This window comes from Danio rerio, chromosome 12, assembly GCF_052040795.2.
Source record: "Danio rerio strain M-AB ecotype USA chromosome 12, GRCz13ab, whole genome shotgun sequence".
Lineage (NCBI taxonomy): Eukaryota > Metazoa > Chordata > Actinopteri > Cypriniformes > Danionidae > Danio > Danio rerio.
Genome location: NC_141032.1, coordinates 27,060,001 through 27,081,219, shown reverse-complemented (window position 1 = coordinate 27,081,219; position 21,219 = coordinate 27,060,001). Strand labels below are relative to the sequence as shown.

The following is a 21,219-nucleotide window of genomic DNA, read 5'->3' as shown; positions in this document are numbered from 1 at the left end:
CAAGCTGGACATGATGCCTTGAAGAGCACAGGAAAGAATGTGATGCAGAAACATGAGATTGTGTTGGATATACAGATATTACCATAATATCTATCTATCTATCTATCTATCTATCTATCTATCTATCTATCTATCTATCTATCTATCTATCTATCTATCTATCTATCTATCTATCTATCTATCTATCTATCTATCTATCTATCTATCTATCTATCTATCTATCTATCAAAATTAACCTAAAAACTAAATAAAATCCTTTATTTCCACTACACTGAATTCTTTTCCTCAGAAAAAAATCTCATATTTGTAAATAATGAAATGCAACTTATTTTGTTTGTATTTAAAACCATTAAACTAAAATCATTTGGTTATATTTGTTAAAATAAATGTCAACTTAAAAAATAAAACTATTAAATCTAAACAAATATATTTTATTTAAAAGAAGAATAAAACTGAAATAAAAATCAAATAAAAAAATAATAAAATCAAATATAATAACACTTTAACTACAAAGTAAAAAAAAATTATTGGTTTTGTAAATTTACCAAAATTTGCTTAGTTTAACTAGACGTACTAAAATCCAATAAAACATACCAAAAGAGTTACAGTTTTTCTCAGTCGCTTTGTTGCATTTCTCACAACACTATTTACATTTGCACAACAGTTAATGCATTTTTTAAAACAATTAGTCATTTGTGCACATAATAGTAGCTGTTTCTCATTCCTTCCAACAAATTGCAAATGCTTTTGGATATGCATCAATTGCTTTCATACAACTCTCTGCTGTTTATAACATTATCATTTGCTTATGTCATGTCAGTCAAAATTAACTAAACTTGTGAATGCTGAATAGTAATTCCATATAAAACTATAGTCCTCATTTCATTACTTGAGCCATTACAGACAAAAATGTTGAACTAGTTGTCAAAATCTGTCAAGCTAATTTATATAAATATAAAACAAATTTAAATCTTTATTTTCCTGAAAATGTTTTTAAAATTGAACAATTTGATGAATGATTTACAGACCTGTGTATGTTGTGGGCTCAGTTTTAATATGTACTACAATATTGTTTACAGTTGTGCATAGCTCAACCCAAAGGGAGATTATGTTTGTTGTAAATAAGGATGTATTAATTCGGTAACGCTTTCTTTTACAACCCGCAAAGTACCGCGTAAGTACAGTGAAATTACAGTGTACTTTTCTGTACGTACTGTGTAAGTATAATGAACGTATGTGTAGGTATGAGGGAACAAACCGTAATGCTTGGGTAAAAAGGGGGTAACAACCAGATGTTCATCACGAAAATTACCGCGTAAGTAGAGTGAAATAACGGTGTACTTTTCTGTACCTATAGTGTAAGTATAAATAACGTTTACGTAAGTATAAGGGAACAAACTGTAATGCTCGGGTAATAAGGGGGTAACAACCAGAAATTCAGCATGAAAGGTACCGCTTAAGTACAGTGAAATAACGGTGCACTTTTCTTTAATTTGCAAAAGAACAAACCATAATGTTTGCGTAAAAGGGGAGTAACAATAAGATATACATCACGCAAAGAAGTATATTAAGTTTACGATGTACATTTCTTCAAGTATTGTATACATATAAAGAATTATGCAAGGATGGTGACAACCTATTGCTATCTGCAAATGTACTGTATATGCACCTGCGTGAGTACATTAGTACTCTTATTCAGTGCATGGGTTTTATATGGGGTGTTTAATGAATAAAAGGTTTACAACCTGTGAAATTATGAACCCTTATTGTATACTGTATGTATTTTAAATCTGCAATTCAATATAAAATATATTTCCATACACTACTTACCTTATGTTTACTTGTCGATCTCACCAAAGCCATCAATGTCTCCATAACTCACTATCAACAAATAACTTTGCATGACATAGGCCTACCGTCAGGGTTCAATGCAGATTAAAACAGGCTCGCATCTTTACTGCTGTTGCACAGGGGGGCTAACTGTTGCATTTCAGTAAATGTATAGCTGATGCTTTATAGAAAAATCTAGTAATTTGGTCTTCAATCAATAAAAACTGCTGCTGTAGTTTACTCTGTTCTTAGTGTTCAAGTATACACTAGTATGTTAAAGTTCAGCTTCTTCCCTCTTTGTTCCCTGTAGTTAAAGGGTAAATACAGTATTTGTTCCCTCCTTGTTACCTGTACTTACAGGGTAAATACCACATTTGAGGGTTGTAAATTAAAGTGAAGCTTTGTTCCTCTCTTGTTACCTCCTTGTTACCTGTACTTACAGGGTAAATACCACATTTGAGGGTTGTAAATTAAAGTGAAGCTTTGTTCCTCTCTTGTTACCTCCTTGTTCCCTGTACTTACAGGGTAAATACCACATTAGAGGGTTGTAAATTAAAGTGAAGCTTTGTTCCTCTCTTGTTACCTCCTTGTTACCTGTACTTACAGGGTAAATACCACATTTGAGGGTTGTAAATTAAAGTGAAGCTTTGTTCCTCTCTTGTTACCTCCTTGTTACCTGTACTTACAGGGTAAATACCACATTTGAGGGTTGTAAATTAAAGTGAAGCTTTGTTCCTCTCTTGTTACCTCCTTGTTCCCTGTACTTACAGGGTAAATACCACATTTGAGGGTTGTAAATTAAAGTGAAGCTTTGTTCCTCTCTTGTTACCTGTAGTTAAAGGGTAAATACAACATTTGTTCCCCCCTTGTTCCCTTTTGTTTAAAATGTAAAATCTTGAAGGCAGTGAAATAAATATACAAACACACAATATATTTCTTCTTTACTTTGTAACCTTTATTTTAATAAATAAGCATTTTAAAAGACTTCATATTAATCAAACATTGTCTTGTCTATCATTGCCTATACTCATTCATTTTCTCTTCGGCTTTGTCCTTTTGTTAATCTGGGGTCGCCACAGTGGAATAAACCACCATCTTATCCAGCATATGTTTTACGCAGTGGATGCCCTTCCGGCTGCAACCCATCTCTGGGAAACATCCATACACACCCACTCACACACATTCACTACGGACAATTTAGCCTACCCAATTCACCTGTACCGCATGTCTTTGGACTGTGAGGGAAACCGGAGCACCCGGAGGAATCCCACGCGAACGCAGGGAGAACTCCATGCAGAAACCTTCTTGATGTGAGGAAACAGCACTACCTACTGTGCCACCGTGTTGCCACCCAGCTGCAACCCATCACTGGGAAACATCCATACACACTCATTCACACACATACACTACGGACAATTTTACCTTACCCAATGTCACCACATATTTTTGGACTTGTGGGAGCACCCGGAGGAAACCCACGCTAACATGGGGAGAACATGCAAACTCCACACAGAAATGCCAACTGACCCAGCCGAGGCTCGAACCAGCGACCTTCTTGCTGTGAGGCGATTGTGCTACCCACTGCGCCTGCCTATACTCAAACAGCAAAATAACACATTATTTCCTTCCCCCTTTTTTTCTGGCATCTCTTGCTTGGCTTCCTCTTCTGCTCTTCTCAGCTTCCACTGAGGACTCTGATGGTGAGTGGCTGATGAAATCCCATGGGTCTTGCTGCTCTGCATTTATATAAAATATATGAACAGACAGAAAGGCTTTTAGTAAGCTATAGACATGTTTATTTTCATGTTTAATGTGTGTGTAGTGGTTGTCCAACAATTTCACACACTAAACATTTACAGATACCATACACACACTATACATTACTATCAAACAAAGGTACTATCATCAGATCATATGGGAGATTGTGATCATTTATAGTGATAATAATTAAAGCGCAGAGGGGAAAAGGCTTAAATAGTAGGCTACTGTGCTAAAGTCCTAGGCAAACGTTACTAGTAATTCGGTGGGGGGGTATTGATATATCAAACTGGCATGCTACAGAAAATATCAATTTACATTTCCAAACATTAATTTTGTCATAAACTTTGCTGTAATTAACGTATAAAGGGAGAAAATCGTCTGCACAGTCAGTATGACAACAGCCAGAGATCTGACCTGCTCATCATCCAGTCTTTCTGGAATGACATGAAGAAACTAAATCCATAGGAACTTTGGCAACATTTCTAAGATGTGCAAAGTAAACGACAGTAAACATTGGTAAATATTCGCTACTGGCCGTTTAGATTCGGCCATGAACTAACGTTAATGTTATGCTAAAAACAAATGAAACAAAATAAATATAATCTGGTTAATGCACAATTTCTAATCGTAACAATAGCCTTATTTACTGACAACGATTTACTCACATGTGTTACATGGTGACAAGACGGAGCAATTCCAAACGTCCCAAAAGTCTGAGCAAAACCTCGTGGCGTGCTGCTGCAGTTTGATTCGGATCTTTAGAGGCTTCTTGATTCACAACTCGTTTGAATCAACGAATCAGTAGGCGCGTACCTGAAGTGATACAATATCGCGAGATGGATTCAAATGCACACGGAGCTGTCTGTTGTTCTCGCGATGTTTTGATGTCACACTGATCGGTTTGTTGAAGACGAATCGATTCAACTCTCCGTCCTCCATTCCCAGAATTTCCTGTTCACGGCAGTACAAGGACGGCAGCGCGAGGTAAATAAAACAAGTATTTTTATGACGTTATGCACATAGAAGTGTTTGTTTAGGTTTTTGTTTATATCTGATGTTTGTACCTATTTTTAACAATTACACCCTTTTCACAACACTGTTATGACGCGTTTAACGATCATCAGGATCTAAAATCCTTGAGTTTTTTATATGATTTTTTTTATAAAATAACATTTATTTGTATTTACGTATGCATTATATAATATGATTACATGTGCGAGGTGTTTTAAACAGTGTCTATGGTCATGAGTAAATTAGAAGTTATTCTCTTTTCTTGCTGGCGTTATCAGTTTCACACTATTTTTTTATTTTTCTAATTGTCGAGACAACACCATCGTAAAGTTTTCATTTTATTTGAGCAAAGAAGATTGTAAAAAAATGTGTTGTACTTTCCCATTCACTGTGCTGAAATGTAAAAAGGGTCCATAACAGTACATCAACCATATTATGTTATCTTTCACTTTATTTAGGACTAATGATGGGTTAAGACATGTACTTTAATCAAAAACTAACCTTAGGGGTAGTTAACCCAAACGTTACATTTACTTACCATTTAATGAGTGACACAGAATTTAAATATGTACACTGAACTGCAAATAATCTTTACTTCAAAGTCTATACTGCCTGCACATATATTTAAGCCTTTTCCCCTCTGCGCTTTAATTATTATCACTATAAATGATCACAATCTCCCATATGATCTGATGATAGTACCTTTGTTTGATAGTAATGTATAGTGTGTGTATGGTATCTGTAAATGTTTAGTGTGTGAAATTGTTGGACAACCACTACACACACATTAAACATGAAAATAAACATGTCTATAGCTTACTAAAAGCCTTTCTGTCTGTTCATATATTTTATATAAATGCAGAGCAGCAAGACCCATGGGATTTCATCAGCCACTCACCATCAGAGTCCTCAGTGGAAGCTGAGAAGAGCAGAAGAGGAAGCCAAGCAAGAGATGCCAGAAAAAAAGGGGGAAGGAAATAATGTGTTATTTTGCTGTTTGAGTATAGGCAGGCGCAGTGGGTAGCACAATCGCCTCACAGCAAGAAGGTCGCTGGTTCGAGCCTCGGCTGGGTCAGTTGGCATTTCTGTGTGGAGTTTGCATGTTCTCCCCATGTTAGCGTGGGTTTCCTCCGGGTGCTCCCACAAGTCCAAAAATATGTGGTGACATTGGGTAAGGTAAAATTGTCCGTAGTGTATGTGTGTGAATGAGTGTGTATGGATGTTTCCCAGTGATGGGTTGCAGCTGGGTGGCAACACGGTGGCACAGTAGGTAGTGCTGTTTCCTCACATCAAGAAGGTTTCTGCATGGAGTTCTCCCTGCGTTCGCGTGGGTTTCCTCCGGGTGCTCCGGTTTCCCTCACAGTCCAAAGACATGCGGTACAGGTGAATTGGGTAGGCTAAATTGTCCGTAGTGAATGTGTGTGAGTGGGTGTGTATGGATGTTTCCCAGAGATGGGTTGCAGCCGGAAGGGCATCCACTGCGTAAAACATATGCTGGATAAGATGGTGGTTTATTCCACTGTGGCGACCCCAGATTAACAAAAGGACAAAGCCGAAGAGAAAATGAATGAGTATAGGCAATGATAGACAAGACAATGTTTGATTAATATGAAGTCTTTTAAAATGCTTATTTATTAAAATAAAGGTTACAAAGTAAAGAAGAAATATATTGTGTGTTTGTATATTTATTTCACTGCCTTCAAGATTTTACATTGTAAACTAAAGGGAACAAGGGGGGAACAAATGTTGTATTTACCCTTTAACTACAGGTAACAAGAGAGGAACAAAGCTTCACTTTAATTTACAACCCTCAAATGTGGTATTTACCCTGTAAGTACAGGTAACAAGGAGGTAACAAGAGAGGAACAAAGCTTCACTTTAATTTACAACCCTCAAATGTGGTATTTACCCTGTAAGTACAGGTAACAAGGAGGTAACAAGAGAGGAACAAAGCTTCACTTTAATTTACAACCCTCAAATGTGGTATTTACCCTGTAAGTACAGGTAACAAGGAGGTAACAAGAGAGGAACAAAGCTTCACTTTAATTTACAACCCTCAAATGTGGTATTTACCCTGTAAGTACAGGTAACAAGGAGGGAACAAATACTGTATTTACCCTTTAACTACAGGGAACAAAGAGGGAAGAAGCTGAACTTTAACATACTAGTGTATACTTGAACACTAAGAACAGAGTAAACTACAGCAGCAGTTTTTATTGATTGAAGACCAAATTACTAGATTTTTCTATAAAGCATCAGCTATACATTTACTGAAATGCAACAGTTAGCCCCCCTGTGCAACAGCAGTAAAGATGCGAGCCTGTTTTAATCTGCATTGAACCCTGACGGTAGGCCTATGTCATGCAAAGTTATTTGTTGATAGTGAGTTATGGAGACATTGATGGCTTTGGTGAGATCGACGAGTAAACATAAGGTAAGTAGTGTATGGAAATATATTTTATATTGAATTGCAGATTTAAAATACATACAGTATACAATAAGGGTTCATAATTTCACAGGTTGTAAACCTTTTATTCATTAAACACCCCATATAAAACCCAAGCACTGAATAAGAGTACTAATGTACTCACGCAGGTGCATATACAGTACATTTGCAGATAGCAATAGGTTGTCACAATCCTTGCATAATTCTTTATATGTATACAATACTTGAAGAAATGTACATCGTAAACTTAATATACTTCTTTGTGTGATGTATATCTTATTGTTACTCCCCTTTTACGCAAACATTATGGTTTGTTCTTTTGCAAATTAAAGAAAAGTGCACCGTTATTTCACTGTACTTAAGCGGTACCTTTCATGCTGAATATCTGGTTGTTACCCCCTTATTACCCGAGCATTACAGTTTGTTCCCTTATACTTACGTAAACGTTATTTATACTTACACTATAGGTACAGAAAAGTACACCGTTATTTCACTGTACTTACGCGGTAATTTTCGTGATGAACATCTGGTTGTTACCCCCTTTTTACCCAAACATTACGGTTTGTTCCCTCATACCTACACATACGTTCATTATACTTACACAGTACGTACAGAAAAGTACACTGTAATTTCACTGTACTTACGCGGTACTTTGCGGGTTGTAAAAGAAAGCGTTACCATTAATTCTTTTGCACAATGCTAGGAATAAATTAGATTTGCAAAGAGCAAATGCAGTAAAAATGTGAAACATACATATTCAGTGTCTTGTACTCAGATACCTCACTAAATGCAGTGATGTCTAACTTTACTGTAGTTTTCAAATGGCTGCGCAAATAGTAATAATGCTGTCTTGAGCTTTTTCAGGAAGTGTCACCAAAATCTGACTTTTTTACATTGACAAAAATGTACAGAGTAAACTGTCATAATGAAAACATGACAAAGCCATTTGACTATCATGTTCATAAACAATGGTGTCAGCAGTTTTCATTTTAATGATACTGACACTTTGATTGACATGAATACTTGCTTTTGAGGAATGAGCTCTCCATTTTGAGCCAGTAACACGCTTTTGCAGGTTATCAGCTAGGTTTTGCAGTTTGTACTAATTGTTCTGAGAAATGCATTAGCTGTTCAAATGTAAAGAGTGTTGTGAGAAATGCACCAAAGTGACTGACACAAACTGTCAAATCCAAATTCACTCTTATTAACATTAGTTAATGCCCTGTACTGAGTACTAACAATGAAAAACTTAATTTTCCTTAACTAACATTAAAAAAGATGAATAAATACATAAATAAATGTATTGTCTATTGTTTGTTCATGTTAATAAATACATTAACTATTAATGCATTAATGCTACATTTGAGCATGCAACGCGCTTTTGCAGGTTATCAGCTAGGTTTTGCAGTTTGTACTTATTGTTTTGAGAAATGCATTAATTGTTGTGTAGAAATGCACTAGTGTTGTGAGAAATGCATCAAAGCGACTGAGAAAAACTGTAATATGATAAACTGAAGTTTCATTCTAAAATAAAAATAGTAATATATATTAAAACGTTTTATATTTCAGCTAGTTGTAGCATAATAGGTCAGTTACTGTATCTAAATACTGTTAGACTCGGAAAACAATGAAATATTGCTTATTTAAATTGTATCATTTTCTTTATTGTATTTATCTATGCTTGTAGATTTTATTTATTATATTTTATGCATGATTCACTCACTTACAAGATCACCCAATCAAAAATTAATTTTTTTTTTCCAAATATTAAGTGATCTGATGAAATTATTCTCAATATTGCAATTTATTGTTGAATAACAAAATATTGCAATGTTAGATTTTTTAAATATTGTGCAGCCCTAGAAGGTATTAAAGAAGAAAAATTCTAATTTGTATAGCTTGAACAATTCCTATGATGTACAAGAGTGCATTGTCCTGCAGTGCTAAGCAGAAAGTCTTTTATGCTGAACAATGGAAAAATACAGAAACCTAAGGAAATTAATCCAAGAAATAAACCCAACTTATACAATAACCTGCTTGAGAAACCAGTGGTGGTTTTCGTTATCAATCTCTTATATATCAGTGATTGGTTGAAATGGCTTCATGCAATAATGTAAATGTGAAACAGCTGAGATAAAAACCCACTCTCCTGTGTCAGAGAGTTCCTGATATCATTGAAGTTACAAAAAATATTGTGGCACTCAAAACAGAAAGATGGCTTCTTGTCAGTCACATTCTCCCCAAACCACAATAACAAACTCTTATAAACCATGTCATTGAGATGAGATGTTTTTTAATTAGTCTATTTTAGTCTATTTTATCTATTTTTTGGTGTCAGATAAAAAATTAGAGGAAAAAAAATTGTAATTTAAAAAGATTACAATGTCATGATTAAATGCTAAAGTACTATATGAAAATAATGAATGCAATATGTGGAACATTTCCATATTTATTTCTGTAATAAAATATATCTTTTTTAATTACAACACTTTTATTGGAAGCATAAATTAGTGTGATTTAATTTTAATTTAAACTGATTAAAGGTTACTTTGCAAATTGTTAAAATGCTAAATAAAAGAATAAATTCAATATGTTTGCATATTTTATTGTTTAATTTAAAAGTAATGTATTATGTTTTTGTGCATAAACCATATTCACCTTTATATATTTCTTTTGTAAATGAAAAAAAAGAGCATAAATCATTACAATTATTTTTTTACACCTACGGGCTTGCTTTTAAGTAGTCTTATTTTTGAATTATTGTCATATGCCATATATCATAAAATGATGAAATGTAAGGCATACATTGATATAGTCCGTTTTCTAACTATCAAGTTTGAAAGTTATTTAAACAGTTTAAACTTGCTAAATGAAATATCATGCATGCATTACATGACACATTTGTTTATATCATTTTGTAATTGATCTAGGAGACCTTTTCAGGAAACTTTCAGTCATTTTTTAATGATGCTTGATTATGATTTATGTGCCTACATTTTAATGCTTGTATTTGAGCATAGGCAGCAGTTTAATTACTATTACATATTAAAGTAACATTTTTCAATAAGGTTGTATCAGTTCCTTTTAGTTAATGTATTTATTAACATGAACAAACAATAGACAATACATTTATTTATGTATTTATTCATCTTTTTTAATGTTAGTTAAGGAAAATTAAGTTTTTCATTGTTAGTACTCAGCACAGGGCATTAACTAATGTTAATAAGAGTGAATTTGGATTTGACAGTTTGTGTCAGTCACTTTGGTGCATTTCTCACAACACTCTTTACATTTGAACAGCTAATGCATTTCTCAGAACAATTAGTACAAACTGCAAAACCTAGCTGATAACCTGCAAAAGCGTGTTACTGGCTCAAAATGGAGAGCTCATTCCTCAAAAGCGAATATTGATGTCAATGAAAGTGTCAGTGTCATCAAGACGAAAAGTCCTGACACCATTGTTTATGAACAAGATATGTCATGTTTTCATTTCAGAGTTTACTCTGTACATTTTTTCCAGTGTAAAAAGTCAGATTTTGGTGACACTTGCTGAAAATGCTCAAGACAGCACTTTACACTATTAGCACAGCTACTTGAAAACTATACAGTAAAGTTAGATATTACTGCATTTAGTTGAGTACAAGACACTGAATATGTATGTTTGACTTTTTTTTTTACTGCATTTGCTCTTTGTAATTCTAATTTATTCACAGCATTATGCAAAAGAATACATACACCCTTATTTACAATAAGATAAACTTCCTTTGAGTAGAGCTGTGCACAACTCTTAACAATATTGCAATACAAATTGGAACTGAACCTGCAACATACATAGGTCTGTAAATAATTCATGAAATTTTTCAATTTAGAAGACATTTTGAGAAAAGAAAAAAAAGATTTAAAAAAAAAATAAAATTAGCTTGACAGATTTTGACAACTAGTTCAAAATTTTTGTATGTAATGACTCAAGTAATGTAATGAGGAGGATTAGTTTAATATGGTTTGACTATTCAGCATTCACAAGTTTAGTTAATTTTGACACATGACATAAGAAAATTATAATGTTATAAACAGCAGAAAGTTGTATGAGCGCAATTGATGCATGTACAAAAGCATTTGCAATTTGTTGGAAGGAATGAGAAACTGCTACTATGATCTGCATAAATGACTAATTGTTTAGAGAAGTGCATTAACTGTTGTGCAAATGTAAATAGTGTTGTGGAAAATGCACCAAGGCGACTGTGAAAAACAGTAATAATGGATTACTTATATAAAACTTGATAAATGTTATACAAGAATTTTTTGTTTTTAGTTCATGTTAGTAAACAGATTATCTTAAAATTACTTTAAAATTAAATTTACATTAACAGTAGTTTTACATTTACATTGCATAACTTTAAATATACATTCACTAATGAAACCTGAAGTCCATTGTAAAGTGTGACCCATATTCCACTTAGCTTTCAATTAAATATTTAGTGATGTTGATATTTACTTATTATTAGTAGTAATAAATAAATACAACAATATAACGCCTTACAGATGAAAGAATAAAAAAAACTATAACATGAGAATTTCAAATAAAATATAATAAATAATATAAAATAATAAAAGAGTACTGCCATCTTAAATCATTTTTAGGAGATACATTTCTACAGTAAGTTACATTGTGTTACATTATTACCTCAATTTACATTATTGTTAAGTTAAATAACATCTAAATGTACACATCTAAATAGCTTATAATACCTTTCCACCTCTTCAGAAAAATATTAGTCTTCTTTTGTAGACGCAGTCATTTATTTCATTACATACAGTAGACCTGTTTAAGTCTCTGAATCCAATGAGCCACCTTTGGAGGAACTTCTTCCATCCTATGTACGGTTATCATTTGTTTTGCAACCAGTAATAATATCCTTAATACAAATCTTTTTACTTCATTAAACATTTCTTTAAGCAGTGCTCCCAATAAGCACACAAATGGATTGAAGGGTATTATCTACTACATTTTACTACAAATTCTTGAATCTTAGGGCAGTCCCAAAAAAATGTTTATGATCTCCTATTTTACCAATTCTCCAACATAAAGTAACCGATGGCCCTTTTACATAATGTAGAGATTATGAAAGGAGTATTACAGTACCTCATTTTTACTTTCAAATCAAATTCTTTTCATTCCTTTACTTATAATAATAATAATAATAATAATAATAATAATAATAATAATAATAATAATAATTATTATTATTATTATTATTATTATTATTAGTAGTAGTAGTAGTAGTAGTAGTAGTAGTAGTAGCAGTAGTTATGACAGTAATATTTCACATTTTTTTATAATTTATATTTAAAAAATATAAATCTTTATTTTCATGATTTCAATTATTTTCTATTTATTTTCATATGAATTTGTTTTATTTATTAAAAACATTTAAAAAGCAGTTTTAGTTAACCTAACCCTAACACAACGACAACACACTCTGATATCACATCCTGACAACATAGTCCTTCCTCTACATGTATTTTAAAAGTATTTAGGTTTGTACTCACACAAACGTGGTATTTGTGGGTATTCTTCTTGGTATCTCATGCACCTTGTTGCCCAGACAGATGAAAGAGCGAGTGGATCCATTGAAAGCACAGAACTGAGATGCAGCAAGTGTGTCTTCGGTGTTTGCTATGGAGCAGCCAAGAATAAAGCACAGCATCATTGACAACACCATCCTGAGGCCTGCCGCGGGACGTCCTGAGTTAGCTGCTGTTGTTCAGGTGAGGTCTTGATTCTGTTTTTTTTCCCTCTGCTTGTGTTGGTGTGTTTTTGTGAAGTCTCTGGGAGGCTGATCTTTTTTTCAGAGAGGCTGGTCAAAGCTCTGCACAACACCCAGTGAGACCTTGAGAGAAAGGCCTTCTGATAACAAACAAATGTTTTGTTCATTCCTCCCCTTCAGTCCTCAGTTCTCTCCTCTTCTCATCCTTTTTTTTTCTTTAGAAAGTCACTGCGGTCCTCCCCATCTGTACTAATAACTCCAAAAGTTTCAAAAACAAAATAGTTTGCTGTAGTGATATTCATCGTGAAGAAGCTTTTTTTAGAAGTACATTTCTTTGACTGATTTAGTTTAGTTTATTTGTTTACTGGGGCAATGCAAATTATTAAACATTACTGTAAAATATCTCAGAGTTGGCCAAGAAAGTCTGTTTTTCATCTGTAGAACATTGACAGAATGTTAAACAGTGACACCTAAAATAGAAACAAAGCAACAACACAAAATACACTAATATATAAACATACAAACATAAGTATAATGGGTAAACATTAATTTCTATCTATTCTATCTATTTTCTAATTATGAATGTACATTTACAAAAATGTTGGGTGGTTTTAACTCAAATTTGCTTTAAATAACAAAATAAACACACAAAAACTAAAATTAGGTGTTTTTTTTTTTTTTACTAATTTGATGCATGTTTTACTCATATTTAGATTAAAACAACTCAGGAATTTTAAAGTGCAAAAACTGGAATGAGTTTAAGATGAGGGGAAGCACTTCATATGAGTTTTAGTCATTAGTTGGCATGTTAGTGCTGGTCTCCGTCAGGGAATGAACTGAGCTGTTTAGTCTTAAATTTTTTGTTTGAGTCTGACATGTGTGAGGTTGATAGTAGTGGACTGTGTGTTCAGACACTGACACAAAACACACACGTACACACACTCTCACTCTCAGCAATCAAGCATTTTAACACTCTTTTATGAAAAATATTGGTAAACAGCATTTTAAGAACAGAATAACATGGGCATTAAAAATGTGGGTTACACACACACACACACACACACACACACACACACACACACACACACACACACACACACACACACACACACACACACACACACACACACACACACAGTAAAAGAACATTTTTTACAATTTCATAATCCAAGGAACATTTCTGACGCACTGTTAACATGCTTTTGTGGAATTTAAAAGATCCATGGATGTTAAAGTTTCTTCATGGAAGCTTTGTATAGTTCATATAAAAAACGTAATACTGAATGAGTTTTTTCTTTTGTGAAACAAATGCTTTAGTTTAGATCACAGTTTAACTAATGGCTTAAAAAATTACTTGTTTTAAAAAAAAAGAGAGACACAAAAAAAAGCGACAAAAAAAAAAAAAGACAAATAAACTGACCCAACTCTAAAGGTTCTTAAAAGTTATTTTATTTGTCGAGTGTTTTATTTGTTACGCCCTTGTACCTAGACCAAGGTCGTTACAAATTATTAAGACATTATCTGTTGATTACTAGCATTCTTATTCTGCATCCCTAATTCTACCCCAAACCTAAACCCAACTTCTACCTTAATAACAATTAATAAACAGCTAATTAGTAGTTTATCAATCGAGTAGTGTTAGGTAATGGTTTGTTGATACCATGTATTGTGACCTAAACTACAGTGTTACCCAATTAAACAAATACAGCAGACAACTGATTTAATTAAAACTTTGACTGCAGAAAACAAGAAAACAGGGAACCATTCAAGTTTTTCTTTCTTCAAAATAATTGTAGTGCTGTGTGTCGTGTAGTTCCTGTATATTATTAAAACATGTTATACTAATCAATTTGAATGTTTTAGACTTGTATAATTAATAACTACTTTAGATTTGTTACTTATGGATATATATATATTTTTTCTTTGTAAATTATTAAGTGATATCTAATTGAGAGAACCCTAAATTAATAATGAGGTACTATAATATCCTGTCTTTGATACTAATACATTTTTGTGTTTTGTTTGAAATAAAGCATGGCTGTGACAAAACTAGCTTAACAGATCGATTCATCACTTAATTAGCCAGCAGCCTAAGCAACATAAGACCTATATTTACTGTCGAAAATGAACGTGTTTATGTTAGTCACCATTAATGCAATTATTTATTTAAAAAAATGATTTGCTACAAATTTAGACATTTAATTAACTAATTTAAATTTTACTTTTTTAGAACATAAAAAATGTTTTGTTAAAAACATGACCTTGCATAAAATGATGCATACTGTAAAACACAAGTAAAAAAAGCTGCCACTTTTAGAGGAAAAAAACACACTTGAAAAACTTGTTAATTTCCATGGTTCATGACAACAATGATGTCTTATGAGAATAAATGATCAATCTAAGCAAGAAACTTAATATTATTATAAACGTTAACAGCTTCTGCAAATAGTCTTGAATGTGTTTACAACTGTCCGGAATGCAAGCTTCCTCCTTAATCATGAATGCAAGGTTACAAACTCGCACGTGATCAGATATTATTTGTTTACTACAGAAAGGGAGTATGTGTGCATTGTTCACCAAAATAGCACTATACTTGTGCTTATGCTGGATATAGCAACTACAAAAATACATAAAACAATTAAAGGGACCAAAAATTATCACGGTTATCATTATTATTATTATATTTTTGTTAAAATGAGCTGAAAATATCACAGACTTAAGTCATTGCTCCAAGTTCTGCACTTGAAATGAACAAACCACATACAATTTGCAGCCTAATGCAATTTTGTGACAAAAAACATGAACATTGATCCCTGAAGTATAAATAGGTACATTTAATTTTTTAATAAAGGTATTGTTTAATTAAAAAAAAAAAAAAAAAAAACTTGGAAAAGCTACCTCATTGAAATCCACTTTTATGTTGTTTGTCGCAAAATTTCATGAAATGATTTCATGAAAATATAAAAAATGGGATTTTTCTGACTGATTTTGTAATTTGATTTGCATTTATTTCAATAGTGTACAGCACACGCTTTAAATTAATGAAATACAACATAGCCAACTGAACCCAGGCTCATTGCAAACATGTGCCCAGGACTATATTTTTTGAGAACTGACAAATATGTACAGTATCCTGGACTACATTGTCTTGCGGTTTATGTGTAGGGCAGCATGTACATTATTGACAATCTCAAATACATTACTGGGGCACGTTTTCTCATAAAGTACGTGCCATTTCTCATAAATCCACCAGAGGCAGCTGTGTACATTTCTTCAAACATTAACGTCCTTCTTGTGCACGTTCATAAGAGAAGCCAGTAGCCTTTTTATCATGCATAATATGTCAGCTTGATATCACCTGACCTATTCACCTCCTCCCTGAACCCAACTGATAGTGTTTTCAATAGCAAACTTAAAGAGAAAAGCCATCATAGCCGGATGCTTCTGCTTTTGTTGGATTTCATTGTACTTGCCAGACTTAAAACCGGTCTGCTCCGTTTTGCTCCACCAATGTTCATGGGCTCAACCTGTGTAGTGCACATGCCCTTTTTAGTCTTGGATAGAAATTGCCCTTCAAAAATGATCTGAAGTGCCCCCGCGACAACACCCATAACCCCCACCCCCCCCAGGTCGCCACCCAGAGTGACAGGCAGCTACTAAGTTGCTGCTAGTGTGAACGAGGCTGTACCTGTAAGCAAATACTTCTCAGTTCTCAAAAATGTACACCAGGGCACATTTTTCCAATGAGTCTGTTTGGAGCCGACCTCTGCTTCCTGTTGCCCGGTTCTTTGCCTCCGTATTGTGCGTTTAAAATCATGGCAATCTATTGATTAAACTCCTTACATATTTTTAACTGTCTAAACATGCATTTACATTGCAGACTTCAGCAATTTACTAATCAAAATGTTATAGGATTTACTGTGAATTTTCTAAATTGCGATGATTACAGAATTTATGATAGTAAAAATTAGTCATGTTAGTATCTGTTGCAAAATTTACTGGGGTTTACCCTGAATCCAGTAATCGGTAACCAGTAATCTCTAGAAGCAACCTACATACTGTATTAAAGCTCCCCAACTCAATTCCTGTATAATATGTATATAAATGCTTGTCAGAATATATACAGGAACTGTCATATAATAAAATATGCTGATGATTCTGTGATTGCGAGTCTCCTCCACGTTCAGGATTTGGGGCATGGCTCTGTTGTGGAGAAATTTGCTTTCTGGTGTGATAGATTTTCTTTTCAGTTGAATGTAAATAAAACAAAAGACATTGTAATAGATTACAGAAAGGCATCATTTACACCTAGCATAACACATTAAAGGTTTGGACATTGACATTGTTGACACATAAATATCTAGAGGAAGTTATTGTCAATATGTTGACATTTCAACCAAACACCCAGGCTGTCTATAAAAAAAGCTGAACAAAGACTGTTTTTTCTAAAGAAACTTGGAACGTTTCGGGTTTGTACCTCTGTGATGACACTGTTTTATGAACAATTTATTGTATCTGTTTTATCTTACTCCATTGTAGCTCGGTACAGTAATCTGAGTTTGTCAAATAAGAACAGATTGAGTATCCTTGTGAAGGTGGCAGGCAAGATTATCAGTTTTAACCAAACTGGTCCAATGGTAAATTCCCATAATTATGTTTTAAAGAGAGCTCAGGGTATCCTACGCACCCCGGGTACTCTGTGTTTTAGCTGCTGCCATCAGGACATCATTTTAGAGTTCCTAATTGCAGGTCAAATAGAATTAGAATTTTTTTTTATATAATGGTGGCCATTAGGTCAATAAATGAGTCTAGCGGGGAGGGAGATGCACCTAATAAATTATGCATTGTATGTTGTGTGTTTTTTTTTTTATATTAAGTTGAGTCTGAGTTGAGTCCAAAGCTCTCAAATTCAATTTCTGGAGGGCCACAGTTTTGCTCCAACCCTAATCAAACACAGCTGATTTAGTAGTGTCTAGTCGTCTTGAACACCTTAATTAGTTCGATCAGGTGTGTTTAATTAGGGTTGAAGCAAAACTGTGCAGAGCTGCGGCCCTCCAGGAATTGAGTTTGAGACCTAATTGTGAGCATACCTAATTTTCCCTCTTATAGTTACTGTTTACTCTCACTGTCAGGGACTATTTTTCTGCCGGATGTATGTGGCATTCCTCTTTACCTCTAATCTATATTTTCACAACTTGGCTAGCACTGAAAAAACAAAAAACTAAACTTGTATTGGAAAAGAAAAGTCAATGTTGAGTTTTAATTGATGTGCACCATTGCTGTTAAAAAGTGCTGTGAAAACTATGCAGGAATTCATTCGTGCCACAGAGCTTTATAAAACGCTTGAAAAAGCCAATAACCTTGAGGTGTAGTTAGTAGGGGAAAGACATTTTTCACTCCATGTTATTTTCTAAAATTCCTTTTCTTTGGGCTAAATGTAGAATTCAGAGACAAACGTGTACAAATCAATGTTGAATTTTTTTTTGTTTCAAATGTGGTTCCCTTTGAGCACTAGTTTGATAATGACTATAAAATTTTAATTTAAAATGTAACTCCCCGGGTACAGCTGAAGCTTTAGATGCTTTTGAACGCATGCAGTTTTGTAATGCTGCAATAATTAGAAACCAAAGTGAAGCAAAGTGAATATTTAGGTCAATTCCTGTTTCATTACTATACGGAGTCCCATAAGCGAGAGTGAGGGAATGAGGGAAATGAGTCTGTCACTGCTGAATCTGTTTGAAATACGTAATTAAACCCTCTCAGCAACATTCTCCTTTTACCTTGATGATGAGGACGCTGAAGGTGCTAAAAATAGCAGTGCGAGTTTGGCAATCAGAAAACTGTTCCTGTCTTATCAAGCCCAGGTGAAAACACAACACAGGGCAAAGCAAACTGTACATCTACTGTAATACCAGATCAAGATCAGCAGCATACAAGAAAATATGTGCAACATACTTAAATATTTTTGTGTTCACTGCAATAATAATAATTGATATTTATATAAATTATAAAATAATAATAATACAATTATAATAATTACAAATATATTTTTTTAAACAACAGTTTCATGTTTATATTAAATTTTGTTTAATATTTTTAAAATAATATTGATAATTAATAATAATAATAATAATAATAATATTTTCAAAAGAATATTTACATTTTATGTAAAACTAATGAGTAAAATTGTTTTTGATCTTTTCTGATCTTTTACAAATAATTTTTACTTTATTATTTATTATTTTACTTGAGTAAATTTATACATTTTTACTTTTGAATTATTTTTTATTTAGTTCATTTCTAATTATTATTATTTTATTTATTTACCTTTGGCTGCTACGTGAAATACATGTTTAATTTGTTATTATTATATTATTTATTATTATAAATATAATATAATATAATATAATATAATATAATATAATATAATATAATATAATATAATATAATATAATATCAGATCAGATCAAAATATGTGCAGCATATAATTTGAATATATCAATTTCAACAATTTTTTAGTTTTATTTATTTTTAAGAAAATGTGTAAAACACTTAAATATCTTAATGTTCACTGTTATAATTGATATTTTTAGAAATATTAAAGTGATAATACTACAATTATATCACAATTACAAATAAATCTTTTAAAAACGTTTTAATGTTTATATTAAATTTTATGCAGGCTATTTAATATGTTATTTTTATTATTAATATTATTATTATTTTGATGATGATTATTATTAATAATAATTTATTCATTTTCTTGTCGGCTTAGTCCCTTCATTAAGAGGTCGCCACAGCGGAATGAACCGCCAACTTATCCAGCAAGTTTTTACGCAGCGAATGCCCTTCCAGCCGCAACCTATCTCTAGGAAACATCCACACACACATTCACACACAATTTAGCCTACCCAATTCACCAGCACCGCATGTCTTTGGACTGTGGGGGAAACCGGAGCACCCGGAGGAAACCCACGTGAAGGCAGGGAGAACATGCAAACTCCACACAGAAACGCCAACTTAGCCAAGGTTCGAACCAGCGACCCAGCGACCTTCTTGCTGTGAGGCGACAGCACTACCTACTGCGCCATTGCCTCACCTATTAATAATATTATTAATAAAACATTTTAAAATAACATTTTTAAAATAATATTTACATTTTCTGGAAGTAAGACTAATGAGTAAAATTGTTTCTGTCAAGGAAAATAATCTTATACAAATAATGTTTACTTTATTATTTATTATTTTACTTTAGTAACTTTTTTTAAAAGTTTTTAATTTTCACAATTTTTTATATTCTTTTTAGTTTGTTTTTAATTAATATTATTTTATTGATACAGTTTCTTTGGCATCTACCTGAAATACATGTTTATTTTATTATTATTATTATTATTATTATTATTAATATTATTCAATTTCAATTTTTTTTGTTTCATTTATTTAAAAAATATATTTATTTAGGCTTTCTTAAGCAAATCCTTTATTTAAAAAAAATTATAATATAATATAATATAATATAATATAATATAATATAATATAATATAATATAATATAATATAATATAATATAATATAATATAATATAATTAATACGGTTTAATACGGTGGCGCAGTGGGTATCATGATTGCCTCACACCAAGAAGGTCGCTGGTTTCGAGCCCCAGCTGGGTCAGGTGGCATTTCTCTATGGAGTTTGCATGTTCTCCCTGTGTTTGCGTGCGTTTCCTCTGGGTGCTCTAGCTTTCCCCACAAGTCCAAACACATGCGCTATAGATGAATAATTGGGTGAGCTAAATTGTCCGTAGTGTATGTATGCGAATGAGAGTGTATGGTTGTTTCCCAGTGATGCAGCTGGAAGGGCATCTGCTGCGTAAAACATATTGTGGACAAGTTGGCAGTTCATTTCGCTGTGGCGTCCCCTGATTAATAAAGGGACTAAGCCAAAAAGAATGTAAATGAATGAATAATATAATATAATATTATATGCTGCAGAATGAACATGTATTGTCGCCATCACCCACAACCAGTCAGCAGGGGGCAGGAGAGAACCACACTAACAAGACTGCAACCAACCCAAACCACTACCATCATCATCATCATCCCTCAGCGTACACAGTAGCTCATGGCAATTCTGCTCCAACCTATTCATGTCAGCCTACATTTGTGCTGTTGTTCATGCTAGCATACAACCCCAACCCTTTTGTAGTCTGTCCTGTATATCAAACTACATTTTCCTGATAGTTCCCTCCCTTCACTCCAACACATGCTATGTTTTGTGATCAGAAATCAGTCCTCCTAAACCATCGATGTGTATGGAATGAAAGCAGCTTTCAGGGTTTGCCCTCACAGACAGTCACCTCTAGCCGCTGTTCTTCGCTTTAAGGCATTAGCAAGCTGTGATGTT

At 33.2% G+C, this 21,219-nt stretch overlaps 1 protein-coding gene and 2 long non-coding RNA genes across 3 annotated transcripts in view; 1 reads left to right on the top strand and 2 right to left on the bottom strand.

Moving 5' to 3' along the window:
• The window catches only part of fshr (follicle stimulating hormone receptor), a 35,240-nt gene extending 22,411 nt beyond the window's left edge, over window positions 1-12,829 (bottom strand). The window contains 1 exon segment of the mRNA NM_001001812.1: window positions 12,599-12,829. Within this exon segment, the coding sequence (NP_001001812.1) occupies window positions 12,599-12,771 (173 nt within the window). The 5' untranslated portion in view covers window positions 12,772-12,829.
• Window positions 2,762-4,306, bottom strand: LOC147841407 (uncharacterized). The gene is made up of 2 exons (XR_015504134.2): window positions 4,257-4,306; window positions 2,762-3,566 (listed from the first exon to the last, which is right to left on the bottom strand). It is a non-coding gene; the product is annotated as an uncharacterized LOC147841407 (long non-coding RNA).
• Window positions 4,529-6,269, top strand: LOC147841406 (uncharacterized). Its single transcript, XR_015504136.1, has 2 exons — window positions 4,529-4,575; window positions 5,465-6,269. It is a non-coding gene; the product is annotated as an uncharacterized LOC147841406 (long non-coding RNA).
• Window positions 12,830-21,219: the final 8,390 nt, after the last annotated feature.